The 20,587-nt window shown below is 40.0% G+C and overlaps 1 protein-coding gene across 1 annotated transcript in view; it reads left to right on the forward strand.

Annotated features, from left to right (window-relative positions):
• The first annotated feature begins 487 nt into the window (after positions 1-487).
• Positions 488-20,587, forward strand: part of LOC145986453 (alkaline phosphatase, tissue-nonspecific isozyme-like) — a 448,710-nt gene continuing 428,610 nt past the window's right edge. Inside the window, exon 1 of the mRNA XM_083120485.1 lies at positions 488-672. Within this exon, the coding sequence (XP_082976611.1) occupies positions 585-672 (88 nt within the window). The 5' untranslated portion in view covers positions 488-584. The remainder of the gene's footprint in view (positions 673-20,587) is intronic.

Here is a 20,587-nt window from a genome sequence, read left to right on the forward strand (position 1 = left end):
GACCAACCTTAAATGTAACCGAGTGTATTTATACGCAGACGACACATAGCCCCGTTTGGCATGATGGGGAAGCGGCGGTAAGCCATGCTAATGTACCACTGCGAAAGGATTTTTCCCTCCGGCGCCCTTTCGGATCTGAAAGTTTTTTCCGGAGTTTTCTGTGCCGACTCGTGGAGGGCCGAGCGCAAGCGCAGATGTCCGGAGTCCGCCTTTGCTGGGTGCGGGCCGGTTGCCTCACTTCGCGCTACGACAGCGGACCGCATCGCATCGCATCGCGAAGGGGAGACTTCGAGAACCCCCCACAGCGAGTCCCGTACGCGTCTATGATCATGCCGATGATGGAATGCCCGGTTAAGTAGACCGCACCGTGCTCTGTCAACTGTCAAGTGCGTGTGTGCGTGTGGGAATGTTTTGAAGTGACGGAACTTGAGTGTGCTTTTTTTATTCTAAAAAAAAAAAAAAAAACCTGTGTGCGTAAGAGGGGGTGAGTGTGAGTGCGTGCTTATGTGTACCCTGATTGGTTAAACAGTACACGCTAGTGATTTCAGTATGTAGTGTCTGGTGCGAGTGAGGGTTTTGTAGAAATGCCTGCTGGAAGAACATGCTGGAGCCTCCAGCCGACCCTTCTATTGTCTTCGCTTTTCCTGTTGGTCATGGTGTGCTATGCTCAAGGTAGGAACTACTATAATCTAGCATTTTTGATATTAGTATTATTTATAAATCTGTTTATGGACGCTAGAGATGTAGCTTCTCTTAGGAGTCTAGGGGATGGATAAACATGCTATTTCACATTGAAAAGGCCACACGTTCAACGCCCCAACTCAAATGACTTTTCCCCTCATGCAAATTCTGGTAAGACACCTTCAACGAAGACCACTTCCTTGTAGCTTGCCACCAATGCAGCGTTAGATTAACGCAACGCACAAATTGTCATGTGGGAACCAGACCATTATTATTAGAACAATTAGGTCAAGAATACTTAGATGGGCAGGCAAGAATGGGAGAGGAAAGAAGACTTTACACGATTCTTGTTGGGAAACCTGACGGTAAGAGACCTGTAGGGAGGCCAAGAAGAAGATGGGAGGGATAACGTTTAGATGTACCTAAAGGATGGAACGGATTGAACTGATCTTACCCCGGATAGGGACAGATGGACGTCTTGTGTAGCTGCAGCCATATCCTTCAGGTTTAAGAAGGCTAGGGAGTTAGTTAGAACCAGACGGAACTAACTCAAATTATTAAATTTACAGGAGCGAGGAAATAATGTATCCTCAGGAACATATCTGACTCAGTAAATACTATTGCAGATACGTGACCCTACCTTACCGCTAAGGATTAGAAGTGAAGATACGTCGATCTGACTCGAAATATTGCTCTTCAGAGGAGATATGTTATACAAAACCGCATTTTTTGGTGTTACGTTCCTCTGGTTTTCATTCGACGAAATAAGCACGTTAATATGATCAAACCTAAAGCAGACTGCACAAGATATGAACCAGGTTTTCTTCAAGGCTCATCTCCAGCCCACGCGTTTCTACGATCGATCATAACACTACCTTCCCCACAAGAATTCCTAGCGATTCTATATGTATAAGTTTTACAAGCAGGAATACGTGAACAGAAGTCCATAGATCTCTTCTAAGGTACATTACTATACATGGACCAGATTTGTTGATTCGGAAAACAAACATTCCAATACCTTTATTTTGGAGAGTAACTGCACACTCGCACTAAAGCCATTGTACCTTTGTTTGGTGTGTTCGTGCATCTTTGCAAGACAAATATTCAAGCCTGAGTACGTGTTTTGTGTTAAAGCTCCAGGAATTGACCCCAGCCTGCACTGATTTGTTTTCATTGGATTTTTGTTTTTAAGCGTTGTTTTCTCTTACTTTTGACTCATCGCGACGATGAAAATGAGTGATGATGCGATGAAATTGATGAAGAGTTACTCACAAAGAACACCCATGACCAGGATGGGATTCAAACACGGGAACCATGGCGTTGTACTACCCACTCCGCCACGGCCCTAAGTTGCACTAAATTGGCACCCTACTAAAAATTAACCTTCTTAGTTGTTCACCTTAATCTTCTGCTTATTTAGGCTAATCACGAAGGTGAAGTTGAGTGATAAAGGAACCCCAGAAAGAGACAGACAGGGGAGTCGAACCTGGAACCTTAGGTGTGTTCCATTTGTCTCCTTTTATCATATTGAATCATGACTTTATCTCATTTTTAGGTATCCAAGTTCCATATCTCGGTGGTGTAACGGATAAACGATTACCACATTGCATAAGTAGAAATTCGCAGCTATATTGTGGGTTTGATTCCCACCACCTCTATAAGATATTTGTTCGCCTTAAAAAGGGAGATGAGAGCCTTTCTCGAAACATAGCCTTAGTGCTAGAATGGAAGAAAAATTGATAATTTACAACAATAATATTTGACATTAACCAGGAATGAGCCGATACCGATAAGTTATATCGGTATCGGAAAGTATCGGCTAGAATTTATTTACTGATACTGGCCGATACTGTTCCGGTATTTCGCAGGGTCCGCAAAAATGCCGCGAGACACTTTCACGGAATCTAGTTATCCTGAAAATTTTGTAAAAATTCAAAGTTTCCATTTATTGTGTGAAAATGGATTTTGTGATTAAGTGAAGCAATTTCCATATTCCAATGTGATTCTTGAATATTGTAAAGCAAAATTTTAGTAAATTAACTCTAATAATTGCAGTGCAATACTGATATATATATAGATTAGTCAGTACTGTGAATACTTTTTATTTATTACAATTTTTAAGAATTTGTTATTGGTGGGATCGGTGAGAATAATGGCTCAGCTGTAATATTAAATCCTTTTTGCTTCTTGGAAGTAAGATAAAGGTACAGTTACCCAGTGCTAATTGACGGAATATGGAAGTTGGGCCCCACGATCTCGGCCATTTGTGGAGATGAAGTTATCAGCACCACGCTCGGCCCACTTTTACCCCCTCCCCACCCGGTTCTCCCGCGTGGTGGTGTTCGCTGAATATTAAACATCGGTGTGGGAAAGGGGGTGTAATTGTAATTTACTTTTATGTTATTCTTCTTGGGGTTTTCACTTCACTTTAGATATGAAGAAAGATGTACCGACATTTTGCTTTTATCTTCATTTACGATATATGATTTATTGATAGGTTCATGGAAGATATTCATGAAGATACGGCACTTTGAGATATTTAATAATACTGGTACTAATTATTGACAGTTTACTGTTAATCTCTGAGAGAAGCGAATCATCTTTTTAGACTTTATTTTAGATGCTAAAATAGAGCGGGAAATTAAGTGTTTCCTCTTACGTCATATCGACCATTTTAAATATTAACACGTGTCTCAAGGGTGGTGATTGTTCTCTTCCCATTCGTCCATAATCCCCTTTGTGCTCTAGCACGACATCTCTGAATATCTTCCTGCATTATCACCATTTTTGTTGCCGACAGTACCTTCTCATCGCAGAATTGAGCATTTCTTTGCTCAAATCCGTACAAGATTTCTTTCAATTTTCGGGCAGAATTATATGTATTGTACATGTACATACACATATATCCTACAGATAGATAAAACATATTTTAAAATGTGTGAACACACATTCTGAAAGGAAAAACAGTCGCTTTAAAATTCTAATTGGTCTTGTGCTTGTTAGTGTGTTTTTTTTTTAAATAGCGGATCACTAATGAGAAAATTCAATAGAGGTTGTAGTTCGCCGTAAGGTACAAAACGTAGTCCTAGATCGTTACGCTAATTGCGAAAACATTCCATCCCTATTCTATTGCTGAAACTGCTAATTGCCTAACACTAGCTAATATGCTTGATCCAACCATAAGTACTACATATTACATAGCCTCCAGCTTCACAAATAAGCCATTTCTCTTGTGGCACATTGTCGTGCATAGGATGTCCATAAAATTTAACAACATTTCGAATTTCTTGTCATAATTATGGCTTCAATATATAACTAATATTTTAACTTTTGTTGGGTTAGAAGTTAGAGCTTCGTTTACGTTCAACCGCGATTTACCCAATCAGAATCTAGAAAATCGATATTCTGGGTACCTCCGTGGTGGGGTGATTAGCACAGCGTACTCCGACGCCAGGGGCTCCGTGTTCGAATCGTGACTTTACCATTGGTGTTCTTTGTGTGAGTGGCTTCATCAATGTCATCAATTCCACCATCATCGTCGCGATGATAAAGAATTAACAAATATTTTTAAAAAAATAAGAAAAGTTATATTTAATTGTTTACAAATTCTTTAATTAACTGGTCATTCACGTTAGCGGATATTACAACATACTTGTAATATCCGCTAACGTGAATGGCCAGTTACTTGCATATTTTAGACGTCTCAGTGTATCAAAATTTTCCTTTGATTATGCAATACTTTCTCAATAATCAACACACACACTTAGATATATTTTTGTTATGTCCACACTTGTCCACACTGCAGCGCATACGTTAACCGCTCGTAACGCATGCGCAAATCAGCTGAACGGCACATCACGGTTTAAGCACATGATTCCGCGAGTAGTGAACCTTTCATTCAACATTCTGTGCAGTACCTTAGTCTTTGTGTGGTTATTCTGCTTGTACGTTTTGTTTATTACGTCGCCAGAACAAATCTTGTCTATATTGACGATTGTAGGATACATACTGGGATATTACTGACAAAATAATGTAACCAAAGTAAAGAGAAATTATTCTTACAGCGATTTCGCCACGAAGTATGATATGATTGTGAAGAAATGTGAAAAAGAAAATTAAAAGCCTTTCCTTTTTTCAGCACAAATGTAGCATCGTAACTTTCGTCCATTGCAACTTCATGTCTACGCAGGTGAAAATTGAACGCTATTGGCGCACAGGTGTAGACAGCTGAAGTCATGCGTGCAGCGCATGCAATCATCCAAGACATGCGATATACCTACTACTAGGTGTCGAAAGGCGGAATGGAAAGTTGAAAGCGACGTTGAATAGAAAAGCACACAAGTGAGGACTTTGCTCTTTCTTGCTTCCTAGGATTTGGATTTCATATACAGTCATATTGATCAAGTTTATTTATATCAAAGTACTAGGTACTAGGATTCAGTCACACAAATTGTGTCCTTGTATCTGTAGAAGCTTCCTAATAATCGAGTGGACCCCATTTTTAATAGGAACGATGTATATATGTACACCGTGGGGCAAAATTCACGATAGCATACTATTCATAGTCAATGCTGTAGTCCCAGAAATTTCACAGGGTTACGCTAATTTCGTGAAACGTTAAGGGGAGAACAAGTTTTCATTAACGTGGGATTATATTTTCATTAAATATATAAATATATGTATAAAACAATTTAACTTCTGAAAAAATCCATTGATGGTAGAATATTGATGATGATGATATACCCATAATTGGCATAAATGAAGCCTATTACAATGGAGAAGGTATTTTTGGGCCTTTTCGATGGTACGTTCCCGATGAAGTGAAATCAGAAGTTTCTAACCGTTATAAACTCACTGGAGTAACGTCCAAATTACATGGATAAATATGAACAAAACGAAAGTACAAAGTATACGCATTGTAGCAGAAGTTATACTCAAGTGAGCTAGTTTAACCAGAGTTACACGGCGTATACGCTCAATTACAGACCTATTTATAGTGCAAGAACGTATTATTTCCAACCAAAATTGACGTAAAGAGTTGTCGTAGGTTGAGAGGGTTGTGTATTCTTCTTGCATACCTTGTGTGATAATATTACGTCTGTTTCCCGATAGATGTCCGTCCGAACGTTACAGTTAAAAGCCACGTTGTGGCGGCCTGTATTACTCGTGTGTTTGGCCACTTGACTTACTATCTTCCATAGAATTTCTTCTTTGATTGCCTCATTTTCTTTGACAATAATATAACCATATCCAATAGTAACATTTGGCCACCCCGTTGACAACGCTCATACATTCATTTCACACAATTGTTTTGGATTTTCACGTTTGTTTTAATTTCCGAGACATTGACTGCTAGACGTAGGCTGTTTTATTTCAATTGTTTGTCAAAAACATGAAACGCCGAAAACCTTCTACATGGAATAGAAAAACGGCTTGATATCAAACATGTTATACAGTGCGTTTCTAAAGTCTCCGAACTCTGACCTTAAAAATTCATTGTTGAGCAACAATGCAATTTTTTTAGAAACTGTTGCGTGTGATCGTTTGTTTGTGTTGTTGGAACATACAAATCAACACTAGACGACAATGAACAACGATGCATGCGCAGTAGGCAGCAAGATGAAAGCCAGATGTCCAGTTGAAAACGCGCACGAATTCATCGTCAGCGGACGACCATCAATTTTCACAGAAGACTTTCTTGTGGATGCATGAGGATTTTCTGTAGCCCATATCCGAGTATTCTGACTATTCATGTATCTACGCAAATGGAACCAGGCCTCATCACTGAAAAATGTTTTGTTCAGTTTTTGACCACATTGTTTCGCGTAAATCTGTTGAACCACTGACAATAATTTCTGCGTTTCTCGAAATCCAACGGGCGTAACTCTTGAACTACTCGCACCTTGTATGGTCGGAACGTCAGACGTTTTGCAGCCCTGTGACAAGATGATAAAATTTTCGTACCTCTTGTGGAAGCCGCCTCAGAGACTTCCTAGGTGAGTTCTGCAATTTTTCACCAAAATTCACAAGAAAGTCTTCTGTGAAAATTGATGGTCGTCCGCCCCTTGGCTTATCTGCAACGTTTCCTGTTTCGCGAAACCTTTTTATTAAATCATACACTGTTGTTTTTCCAGGTGGGATATCTCCTATAAAACATCTCTATACAGCGTTCGTATGATTGAACTTGAAAGTAAGCTTCCAAAACAGCAAATACTCATGGTGAACTGAATTCTTGCAGGTTTTTAACTCTACATCTGGCTTTCATTCTTGCTGCCTACTGCACATGCATCGTTGTTCATTGTCGTCTAGTGTTGATTTGTATGTTCCAACAACCCAACAAACAACCACAAGCAACAGTTTCTAAAAAAAAAAAATCTTTGTTGCTCAACAATGATTTTTTAAAGTCAGAGTTCGGAGACTTTGGAAACGCACTGTAGATGGTCGTCTTATAGGTTTTCAGTTCATCTGATATTTCTTCTAATTCAGTTATTTTTACATTATTTTTTTCTCTTACCATAATCGCTCCAAGTCTCGCTGATCATGTGAATTTAGTGTTCGACTCATGGTCTAAAGGTCCCGTACTTCCAATGGAGTGCTCCTTATTTTGGCGTAGTTAAAATTCTATTATATTACAAAACACAATGGATCTCCAAGATGGCATAGTTGTAACGCGGTCGCATTATAATGAAGGGGTCCCGGGTTCGACCTCCAGTGGAGGCACATTTCACAGTTGTTTGGATCCTGTTGCAAACTGGCGACCTCAGTTTCCGAGTGGTTAGCACAGCGTGCTACGAAGCCAAGAGTCGCGGGATCAAATTCCGGCCTGGGCATAGGTGGTCTTGCGAGTGTCCTTCATCAATTTCTTTACATAATCACTCATCCTCATCTTCGCGATTAGCCAAAAGACTCAGGAAAGTGAAGTAAAATGAACCAAGTTAATAAATCAATCAATTAAACACGGAATAATATAACCCAAACCACTGATCAACCAGCCCAATCCTGATAGACTATCCGGACACAAGGTGGACCTAAAATAAACGAACGTTTCGTTACAAGCCTCAGACTACATCCTCTTTAAGACCCGTCCAAAGTGTTATTTTAACAACAAGCTATCTTGCACCAAACGTTTTACAACAGCCGTAATGAGACGTAGAACAATTTACAAGATTCACAAAAACACCAGTAACAAATATCATATTTCGCTACTGTGAAACGGATCTATAGAGTTTCGAACCGCAATGTTGAATTTCTTAGGCGTAACCTTAAAGGAGAAAAATTAATCTCTCGCGTTTCTTTATCGACTTTTGCCTCCTTTTCGGGAAAGTAGACCCAGGCTACTGCTAAATCTGCTACCACCAAATGTTCACTTCCCTATCTGCCTGCCTGCAGATATCGGATCTCATAAAATGCAGTCGGGAAGCAGGGCTGCGGATCAGAGTGAGTTATTCTCCGTTGCTGGGTAAAGGGTTAATTTATGGCCGCGCTTCTGGTATTCAGGGATGTTGTTAACCGGGAAACGTTAAGCCTCCGTCGGAAAACTCTCTCGCTCTTGCTTGCCCCTCCCTCCCCCTTCCCCTCTTGTGTTTTGCTTTTCCCTGTTGAGGCTCACTGCATTTCCTGGTGTTACTTATAATTGAGTTGTCACCGGTTCTATTACGCGTGGGCGCTCGAAGCTGTAGATCGCGCTTCGATTCGCGCCTGTGTTTGAAGCCGACAATGATTGCAAATGAGCTGCAGTGGTTGGTATGCGCCCTTTCGTTGGCGGGAACCCACAACAGGTCAGGGAAAGTATGGGAATGTCAGCTTTCCAATGCTTCTTGCTTTTATCCTAGACTGGACGCATCCTTGCTACACACCAGAGTACAGTCACCGGCAATAAAAACGGAACACCTACGTAGATACTGAAATACTCCCCAAAGACGTTGTTAGAAGTTGCCATTGAAAATTTTCTATTAAAATCCACTTATCGCCGTAGACTTAGGCAACACACAACACGCCTTGCAGGAAAGTCAGTATTTCAGATCTAGATGTTCCATTTTTATTGCCGGTGACTGTACATTAGATTGTCTATGTGCCAAGGCGTTTCACGAAAGGTTTCTTCCGATGTCCGTGGCGGAGTAGTTAGAATAATACCAGGGGTCCCAGGTTCGAATCCCAACCTGGACATGCTTGATATTTATGAGTGCCCCTTCATCATTTTCATCATATGCTCCCCCATCCCCTCATCCTAGCGATTGTCCAAAAGTGGCAGGGCCTCCCCGGTGGTGCAGTGGTAGCGTCGTCGCCTTGTGATCAAGGGGTCCCGGGTTCAAAACCCGTTAGAGACACATAGTGGTTCGGATCCCACTTTAAACTGTAGGTCGAGTCCCGATTAGCCTTACTGTGCATAAACCAACCAATCAAAAGTGGCACTAAAGTGATGTAAAATAAATCAAATCGATCAATCAAACGAAACGATTGAAGATCAAATAACGACCTTAAGACGGAAAGTGGCTATGATTTCTATTTTGTGTTGCGTCACTTTTCTGCCCCATTTGCCAAATCACAACCACAAACATGAATAATGATTGGATAAAATTGGGTACTACGGCTCAGGCCATGACTAGAACCGGGAACCCTCGACAGTAAGATTCTGAGCCGACCACTGAATATGCTCTGGCAGCTAAGTGGGTAGGAATTATGACATTCAAAGTGAAGAAAAGTGTCTGAATCAAATCTTAAAGGAAAGTAACCAGCAGCACAAAATATGTGACATTAATACTTGTGCCCAAACACTAATTTTCCCTTCATACTGGAGTGAGTGTAAGTGGTGACTTTCCCCTAAGCATCCAAATGTCAACCAACCTTCCACGTCGTACACCCTGCACTGCATTCTTGCAGACTAACGAGCCTTTGGCGTCTGGACTCAAAGCCAGTATAATCTTCTGTTCGGCTCGTCTTGTGTCGTCCATACATGTTTGTAATGTCTCTTCACTCACTTCATCATATCACCAATCTTTTCCATTGTCGCGATTAGCCAAAATTGCGAAATCAGAATTGTGAAACAATTTTGAAAAGGATAATGCCAGTAGAGTAACTTGAGATGAAAATGTTGAAAAATGATGCCTAGAAGATGTGCTTTGTAAAAGTATCCATATGGAACACCTTCAAAGTATTTAGTTTATCATTATGCTTATCCATTACAGGTTATCCGTGGTTGGTAAGCAATGGGCCAATTTCTTGTCTTTTTTCACCTCTACTCCAACATATTTTAGCTAATGGGTTTGAGGAAATAAAGCATACATGAGTTTCTTCACGAAAAAAACACTTGTATGATTCCACTTCTGTAGAAATCCGAGATTTTTGCGTGAGTTGTTAGCATTATTAATTCCCCGAGTCTTGCAATAATCTTGCCATTAAAGTACTAATATTGTCTGGAGCTCTTAAGTGTTGAACACACATTGCACACATTATCTAATAATGTAGCTCGTCCTGAAATTTATTTATCGACGAAACAGGGCAGCAAAAGTATACAATGAAATATAATAATAATAAAAAAATCAATTAATTATGTAAATATATTTCCATAATTGCGTTAACATGTTCTTTGCTTGTCATCTTTCTCAAATATGAGTTTCTCTCATGAAACTTGCAACAATAACTCGTGGCTGGGGCCAATGGTTTACTCCGAGATCATATCGTGACAGCATGGCAAGTACTATCAAATTACTGAAATTTTTAGGTTTAGTGAACACTTTACTTGATCTACTACCCCACATTCTTCCCCTTCTTCGCCTCCCTTCGTGGCGGAGTGGTTAACGTCCCGGGCTCGAATCCCAGCCAGGGCATGGGTGTCCTTTGTATGCGTCAATTCATTAATTTCATCATATCATCCCTCATCCTCATCTTCGCAATTAGCAAAAAGTGATAGAAATGCGATGTAAAATAAACTATATCAATCAATCTTCCTTTTCTTCATCTAACGGATTTAAATATGCTTACTTAGAACTGAAGAAGTAAATTAATTACTAAGGAAATATATGGTGATTTGCCCCCTCCCCCTCTCTTTCTCCCCACAGCACATATTGCAGCATATTTCCAAGGTGTAAACGTCTTTATATACATATTTTAGGAATATATGTACACATATTAATGTTAAATGTCATGTTATATTAAGGAAAACGTCCGCTCTACCATCTGCCCTTGGGCACCCCTGGCTGTGTTTAACCCAATGACAGGCGGTCAGATGGTGAGTAAGAGACTCAGCTATCACTCACTTTTATGCGGACGATCTTACACGCACGAAATAAAACCTGTATTGGCGTCAACGCAGATAAGGCCACTTTAAACGGAACCACATTAGCGCAAATGAAAACATCGATAGCGCCACTATGAGACGCGCATTTGCCCGCTCAATAGACGTTAACGCTTGCGTCAGAACTACCCCGTTTCAAGCGACTGTATAAATGAAACCTAATATATTGCGGCATTACCGCGCCTTGACAGATATGCAACCTAATTACCTCGCATGTTAGACACAGGCGCCCACTCATTAGGATGATTCCCCGTCAGTTCCTGTTAATTCAGTTCAGCAGCAAACCATGCGTCTCCATTCTGTGCGACAAGAATCCCTTGAACGACATACAGTCATAATTAATCCTTGGATGTTTCCAACCATAATTGATGTCTATCAGGAGCCAGTAGTCCGGTCGCGTTAGCACATGGTAGATAATTTCCGGAAATCGAATCCCTCGGCCAGCGGTTAAGCTTAATTGTAGGATGGAGGAACTACATTTGAAATGGTCGACATGAACCTATATAAATTGAGATTGGTTCATTTTCATAATTTCTTTCAGTCAGTTTTTCCTCTTGTATTAAATGGATGTGATCTGTTTTCAAAATAAAATCCTTTGAAAAATACGAGGGTTAAAATGAATGTAGTGGCAACACTGTCGTCACGTTGCTTATTATCAAGGGAGAGCGTTGCTGTTCCCAGTACGTCTAGAGGGAAGGCACTAACGCACTAATTGTCGCTAGTGCAGTGCGTGCAGACGGACGAGTACGGAGCTGTGAAGTAGTGTTGTGGAATCGGACTGCTCCAAAGCTATGTTTTCGATGAGAGATTAGCGTACACATTCAGGGAAATAAAAAGGAAGAAAGAAGCAGGAAGAGATAAGGAAAGAAAGAGGAAGAGAGAGAACGAAAAAGATAGACGAGAGCAGGCTTTCAGCGTTGCCACTACTTTCGTTCAAACCCTCGTATATGGAATTTTACTGTGTCTCGGGAGTGTGTGGAGCAATCGAACGAAACCAAGTCATCGGAGCAAGTCGTGATTCGAGAGAGCTCGATAATACAGGAGGGAAGCCGTTTGCAGCAGTGCTTTGCTCACTCGCTTTCTCCCCTTCTCTATAGTTATGCGCGGCGTTGCTGCACAGACTCTTCAGATGGAGTATAAAATAGATGAAGGACCAGGTGATTGGAGTATTCATTTTCCATAATTCGACCCAAACAACTTCAGTGGGAGGACGTGGCATACATAGGCTAGGAAAGAAACGTTTATTTATGTATTTATTGTTTTTGGATGGCGAAGTTAAGGCACAAGCCTTAACCATCTCTTCATTACATTTTATAAATTGATTATAATAGCTAACTGTTTGCGAAATATATAAAAACTAAAAACATTAAAATACAAAAAAAAAAACACAAGAAAAGAAAAACGCAAAAAAAATACAGAAATATGCATATACTACACTGTCATAAAAGTAAAAAAAATACACGTAAAACATAAAAATACACAGAACAAACATGCTCAAATTACAGAAAAGTCAGCAAGTGTTGGTCCTACAAGTTTACACGAAGGTTTCATCTTATTTTATTTCCCTGTTTTCACTACTGTTTTAATTTATTTGATTGCGTGCATGCGAACTTTATTAGTGAAATCGTATACAGATATACTGTGTAAGGAATGTATTTGTGGTTTCATTATTTAGCGTCATTTCCCTGCCGCTTCTCGCTAATCACGCCGATGAGATGAATGTCTGTTTAGATTAAATTAGTGAAGAGACACTCACTCCATGCCCACTTCCAGGACTTCAACATGGGACCGTTATTTACGAGATTGTCAGTCGAAGAATCAACACATTCTTTTTAAACTGACTCTTTTTTTCCTTTTCGCTGTATTCCAGTTTTACTTCACTTATTATTCTTATCATCTTTCTTACTTTTTTTTAAATCAATTGCCGTCACGAACAACATAAAACATCCCTGTCTTACCTGGGATTCGAACAGCGCGCTACGCTGACCACTACGCCACGGAGGCGACTCGGGCCTTCGACGTGACCATAAGCGTAAAATTGACGTTGTTCATTATACTTCGCATTTCGGCCCCTTTTGGATTAACGCGAATATGACTGATTGATTGATTGTGTTTTAAGTCCACTTTATTCGCAGTAAGGCTAATCGGGACTGGACCTACAGTTTAATGTTGGGTCCGAACCACTATGTGCTTCCACCGGGTATCGAACCCGGGACACCTTGATTACAAGGCGACGACACTAACACTGTGCCATCGGGGAGGCAATCTCAAAGATGAGGATGAGTGATAATATGATGAAATTGATGAAGAGACACTCGCTAAGAGCCCGCATGCCCAGGCCGGACACTCTGCCGTCGGAGCGCGCTATGCTAACTTTGCGACGGAGGTCGACCATAATCGTAAAAGGGAACTATCATGACGCTTCAAAATGCTGTACTATGTAATGGACATTTGCAAATTGTAAATCAATTTGCAGAATTTAATTAATATTGCAAAGCGCTTAGGTTATGAATATAGGTATTTCTGAGGTGCAATCATAGCGTGGGTAGACTGCATACAAACAACCTTGAACGGCAGCCCTAAAAGAGAAGAACACTCTGAAATAAAATACGCCAGTAATTTGAATAAAGGTATATTTTTCTCTGAACTCAGTATCCATTTGTTCTTGTGTTCCCTCCCACACGGAAGCACTATTGTTTATTACCGTGATCAAATTTGAAAAAAAACAAAAAAAAAAAAAACAACTAAATCGTAGAATTTCCAATGCGAAGAACAAAGAGTAAAAAGCATGCTGAGGAACAGGGGGCGCCTCCACCCCATTTAGCGTCCTCTGCAGAATGGTATTGATTACGCAATGTCGGCGCAATTAACGAAACAGCCACATCAGGAAAACGAATAGATCCATCAAAGCATCGCATGGGATTACCAGGACACTGAGAGACACTACCTCTGTTGAAATAGTTTAAAAACACATTTTTTGCTCTTTTTTTTTTTCAAACTCCGCACACGGACATGCCAGGCTTACAAAGGAGGAAACTTCGATCATCATTAATTTTGTTTATATTGCGGCGGATCTTTCTCGTCCCACGTATCTCGCTCTTGTTTAATTAGCATAGCGGTGCACGTACCGGCTTGATTATGATGCTGAAGGCAAAGCAGGTGGAAAATTGGAAATGTACAAACACATGTTATCTTCAAATTAGACTCCTACCACTTCCCTTCAACAATTAATGAAAACTGTAGCAGGTAACAGCTCAATATTTTTCATAACGTCAGTAACCATAGCAGACGCCCACTAAATATCTTATTTTCAACGGCCATGTGGCTGTTTCAATTGACTTCAATCTTTACTGGTAGATTTCTCTTGTAAAAGGGAGTTCATTTACTCGCCACTCTGTATGATATTGCAAGGGGTAACTTCATGATCCATGAAAAAAAAACAATCAAGAGGTTCTTTTCAACCTCGCATATTTTGATTCGTACTGAAAGGGCCAATTTAGGTAGAAAAATTTGCAAAGTTGTAGATCCATATGTTTTCTATTTCGAAATTATAAGGGTGCGAAATGCACAATTTTGCCCATTGTTTTCCAACATCTATTAACTTTAAATTGCAATATTTTGGCAATCAAAGCACCAACAGAAGTGATTCAGATGACGTTTGAAATATCTTGTAGTGCTCTTGCACATGAGATATTGGTGCCTATGTAAGGGTAAAAAGCAATTGAATGTAGCGTAGAAAATGAAAAGGTTCGTTCGTTTTTTTAGAAAATGGCTAACAAAATTTTCTTTACAAAACCTTCAATTGTTTTCTAATTTGACATAGGCATATAATATCTCTCATGAAAGAGCCCTTCAAGACCTTTCCAACGTCGTCTGAATCACTTCTATAGGTGACCTGGTTACCAAAATATTGAAATTTAAAATTAACAAGATGTTGAAAAAATTGTCAAAATCGGCATTTTGCACCCCTGTAATGTTGCAAATACAAAATATATGGATCTGCAACTTTGCATATTTTCCTATGCCAAATTTCAAATGAATCAAAAAATATAAGGTTGAGGACCTTGTTAATTGGACGTGGAATAGCCATAACACAATTGTCTCTAACAATGTACATGTTTGTCTTAGTTTAGATAGCTTTTAGTTGACCTTCTATATGCTAATTGCAAACATAGGCACACATGGTGAATAGAAGAAAATGATCAAGAGACCAAGAAAAACCCTGTCCAGGCTAGGACTCGAACCAAAAATATCCGGTGCCGAGGTCGTGAGTCGATCACTCAACGTGCTGGGTCACTGAGGTGGCAAATAAAACACCTTAAAACATTTTTTCTTCTCACCCTTAAAAACAAATATTTCCGAGCCAGTTAGAATGTTTACACCTTCTTGGCACGTCCTTGTTTCAATATCTAACCGTGAAAAATATTTTAGGTGTTGTGTATCCTTCATAACAACTCGAAATTTACAGAAACAAATACATATGCTGCAGGTAGAAATAAATGTGTAATTGCTCATTATTGTCATCTTGGCCTGGTGAATGGCTAGACCTCAGTTCGAAACGGAAATATGCTTTCACGCCTCTTTTCGTTGTTCTACTTCACAGCACATCTCCTTGCGCATCCACCATGTGACGTTGCAAAGGTAGCTCCTCCCGTTCATCACTTCTGCGCAGGCGCAGAAGGCGATATCAAAGTTCATTTTTTTAGAGAGAGGGATCTGGTATCATCATAATAGTCACCCTACCTAGCTTTAATATATGCATGAGATATTCACTCTAGTGAACTTAACGTGGTTCTGGAAATATAATTTAGCTAGGATAGTTCGTTCTTGCTGCTCGGAATTCTACTGAAGCCTCAGTGTTCTTCTGTTGATTTATTTTCTTATTCTAAACTTTAGGCCCAGTACCGATTATACTAGGACTTACAACAACAGGTCATAAACAATTCATATTTTCTTATTACTTTTGCCACATCGTACGTACAAAGTGGAGTCAAATTGTGTTTGCCAAGTGGGAAGCACGAATACAAGATAATAGTATGGATCCATAAAGATATTTACAGACGTGCATTTGCATCACATATGACCAAATACTTTGGTCAGCTGAGGTCAGAAGCGCATATTCTACACTAGCTGGACTATCTGCAAAGTCTGAAGCCCAAACAATAACATACAGAAGAATAATTGATGTGAAATTGTGAATGAGAAGACGATGGTGGTTCTATAGTTAGCAACCTGAATTTTTAGGAGTTTGCAACCTAACTGTCATAGATATAGGAAGTGGCTTTCTTGAAGATGAGAAAGTGCAAAATGGGTGTATCTAACCACTTACACACGGCATAATCTTCTCACTTCCTCCATACCTTAGGACCATGTGTAATAGTGAGATAGTCCATATCCATACAATTTTGTCTCTATCACTCTAGTAGTTTTTGCAATACTGTTAGTTGACACAAACGGGTATATAAGGGTACTTCATTCACTCGCTCTCCGCCACTGATTCTCGATTATAAAAATCAAACTATTGGTCACAGTGTAATGAAATTTGCTACGGACATACCTCGGTGTATGAGAAGCACAGTGACGTCATTGGAGATGGCGCCACAGTATCTCTAGTCCTTGCGTGGCCACGCGCCTGCGTCTAGGCGATTCTGCCGTTAAATGCCAATCGTACGGACGTGTGCTTTCAGTCTGGGTTCTTGATCGTGCTGTTCTGACGTATCTGATAGTGTTTTGTGTTTGTTCGGGTTTCGGTTGAAAGTTCGTGCTTACTATCAGTGGTTCGTGATTACAGTACAGTAACAAAGCAGTATTAGTCGGTACTAACTGGAACAGTGTATAATTTCTTTCCATGAGACATGCTGAAAGGAAAGATCAATCGCAACAAGCCTCGGACTATCATGAAATTGTAAGGCAGAATTCGACGGGAAATTGACGCTGTGGCTCTTTGGTGCCTACCTTCAGAAACATGGAGAGGCGTGTGCCGGCACCCGTGGCGAAGTTGTTAGCACATCGCACTACGACGCCAGGGGTTCGAGTTCGAATCCAGGCATGTGCATGCATGTTTGCGAGTGTCCATTCATCAATTTCATCATATCACTACTCATCCACATCTTCGCAAATTAGCCAAAAGTGGCACAAGAAGCGAAGTAAAATAAAATAAAAACAATACAATAAAACAAAACATGGAGAGGCGTGTGTAAGCATGCATTGATGCTAATGGCGACCACTTCCAACACTCGCTGTGACATCACAGTGCTTCTCATACACTACAGTACGTCCGTAGCAAATTTCATTACATTTTGACCAATAGTTTGATTTTTATAAGCGAAAATCAGCGAAAAAAAAGCGAAACACCATGTATTTCTTATTGATTATTATCTTAAAATAAAATAAAATTAGTTAAATGAACACTAACTTGTTCTTCTCTGAGAACTTGTAATAACTGTTGTCAACGTCTGAAAAAATAACAGTATTAAAGTTATATACTAGGTTTCCTTGTTTATAGCTTCTAGCGTCTAAATTATGCACAAACCGTTTAGAGTTTATGGAACCTCATCAACGTTAGGACCCGGTGCCTGGAACATACCGTTTACGAGGTATCGCTCCTAACTTATTATGCAACACGCTCTACGTTGCAGTATAGAATGTTCCATAAATTTATTTTTTCGCAGGCGTCCCAACAGGTTTTTTTCAACTCCATTAAAGTTTTGAGAACCATTAAACCAGAAGAAGATCCGTTCAGTTACATACAAGCTCAACCTACCTTATTAAGTAGATATTTTATGTAAAAAGGCAGCAGTGGTGAAGTTTTCATTGTTGCCAACTACAGTGAAATATTACTACATCGAAGGAATTTATAGCCCTCTCAGTGTGCCTAGTGGAACCTTTCTTCGTAAAATATCCTACGTACGGATATGTTGTAGTCATCTGAAGCTACTTATACCAAACTGAGAAGCGAGTAAGCTGTTTAGTTTGCGCTTTCTAGGAATAACAGACACATACATTCAAAAAAGAGGACAGGGAATGGCGAAAGAAAGAGGATAAAGCCGAAAAGAAAGAGGACACCGCAAAAAAAATCTTGACACATTTGCCATTATTACTCTCAACCCTAGCTTACCCGAGGGGGGGTGGAAAGTTGGAGGGGGGGTCAGACCCACCACATCTGCATAAAAACATCATGTAACATTAATAGAGAGATACCTAGGGATAGAATAGGACCGGAGCTGACCGGAATGGCGTTCCGGTTTCATGAATATCTGGAACCTTCCCGTTAATGACTGACTCTTTACACCCTGCCTCATATTAGATTATCCCATCCTTAAAACCTTAGTATCGCGTATGTATGACTCGTAACGGAAATGTAGAGACTGTATAAAGGTATACTCTCTTATGATACTGATGATATGTTTGGTTAAAGTGATGGTAGATCAGCTCTCGGATCCTCAGTGAGCATTGCTCGAATATTTAACGCTCTCCAAGCGAAGTAAAAAAAAAATCCAAACTTTAGATGTAAATTAACAAATTATGATCCGTATGCATGGATACATTCTCTGTGCAGCACATTCGCTATGGCCGATGCTGTATACTCTTTCCAAAAAAGGAAGACATTTACGGATTTAAAAAAAAATTCCCTGATGCCGGACAGACACCTAAAAAGCAGCACATGTCCGGATAAAAAGAGGACGTCTGGTCACCCTACGCTTTACTTTTTATGTTGTACTTCTATCGGTAGCCGACCTCTGTGGTAGAGTGGTTAGCACAACTCACTAAAACGTCAGGAGTCACGAGTTCGAATCCCGGCTTGGGCATGGGTGGTTTTTGTGAGTGTGCCTTCATCAAATTCATCTTATTATCATTCATCCTCATTTTCACGATTAACCAAAAGTGGTGCGAGAACCCAAGTTACGTAAACCAAATCAAAACAATTCAACTCTATTGTTAACAACAGTTGTTAAATAAAAACAGGAATTTCAAGTCTTTTACAATAGCAGAACCAAACAGTTGGTAGGTGGAAAAGAAACTATTGTTCGGATGACAGAAAACTTTTAATTAACGCCATTGGAGGGTACAAAAAGAGGTTGTAACGTCGCTTCGAACTTTGTCACCTATTCGCAAGAAATTCATCCAACTGTTTCGGTCACGCGGTGACATGTAGTTATTGCGCGGACATGGGGTATATGGTTTTAGAACTTTTTTACACAAAAGATGTTTCTGAATCTGAAATATGTGTTTATTTTTTAACCTAAGGTAAGCAACCTAACCACACTAACTGAAAGTTTTAAGTGTTAGATAGGCCTACAAGGGCACCCCGAAATAATCTTGAAACACTGCCGCCGTGAAAAGAAATAGTTTGGGAAACACTGTTCTAGACAATTAAAGCTGATGATTTTTTGATTGTTTTTTGTCAGTCTACTTTACGCTCACATAGCTCACTGGACTCGAAGTTCAAGGCAGGATTACAAACTTCGTGTATTGCACATTAATCACAGATCGAACCCGGGAGAGCTTGACTACAAAGGCTACAACGACACCGCTACGCCATAGGAGAGGCCCATAGCTGATGATGGGTTGACAAATACTGTACGTCGGTGGGAGCAACGGGAAAAGTGGGTCTCACTTATCGCACACCGTATTGAGCACGTTCGTCTACTGACGTCAGCGCGGATTGCTCTCCTTGTTAGGTTAGGCATTTTAGATTTAGGGCTCTTAGCATAAATACACGATAAATGCAATGCATTTTAAGGGGTTTGACCAAGAATATATTATTTGTGCTAACAGCCCTAAACCTAACGTGCCTAACCTAACCTAACAAACATTTATTGTGAAGTCAGTAGACGAAGGTGTGCGATAAGTGAGGTCCGTTACAAGTTGCGTCAGGTCACTTGCGCACAGTGCTCCGTGTTAAATCCGTCTCTGAAAGTTTAACCTTAACTTTAATAGAGTACTTTTAACGTCAGGGTAACTTCGAATGTATAATAACAGAATTTGCTTATAGTGCAATGCATATGCTCATGAACAGGGAACGGATTTACATGTAAATGCATATTTATGTATGAAGTCATGCCATGTAGACTCGAAAATTCAGTTTTTATTTTCCATAAAAGGTTTTGTATCATACTTTTACATATTTTAGTTCTTTTTACATATTATTTCCATATTTCACAACATTTCTCAACATATAGCCTACCCCATGCTGAAAGAGTTGGGTGATTTTTTTGCGAATGGGTGACAAAGTTCGAAGCGACTTCTTTTATACACTCCAATTGCGCTAATTGTAAGTGTTCTGTCATCTGAACAATAATGCTTTTTTTAAAAAATGTTACTCCTCCAAATTGTTTGATATTGCTATTGTAAAATACTTGAAATTCCTGTTGTTCTTACAACTGTTGTCAACAATAGAGACTGAGGGTTCAAGCGTCGGCTCCTGGTTCTTACAAACGTTACTTTGGCAACGTTGGAAGAGAGTTCCAAGTCGAGCAGCCCATTGTTAGCCTCAACACTCTCGCTACTAGTTGCGCTCCCGACAGCAGCGCCAGAAGCAATGATTTTGTGGCACATGTACGGGACAGCAGCGCCGGAAGCAACGATTTTGTGGCACACGTACGGGACAGC

Source organism: Lepisma saccharinum, chromosome 4 (assembly GCF_977018435.1).
Source record: "Lepisma saccharinum chromosome 4, izLepSacc3.1, whole genome shotgun sequence".
NCBI lineage: Eukaryota > Metazoa > Arthropoda > Insecta > Zygentoma > Lepismatidae > Lepisma > Lepisma saccharinum.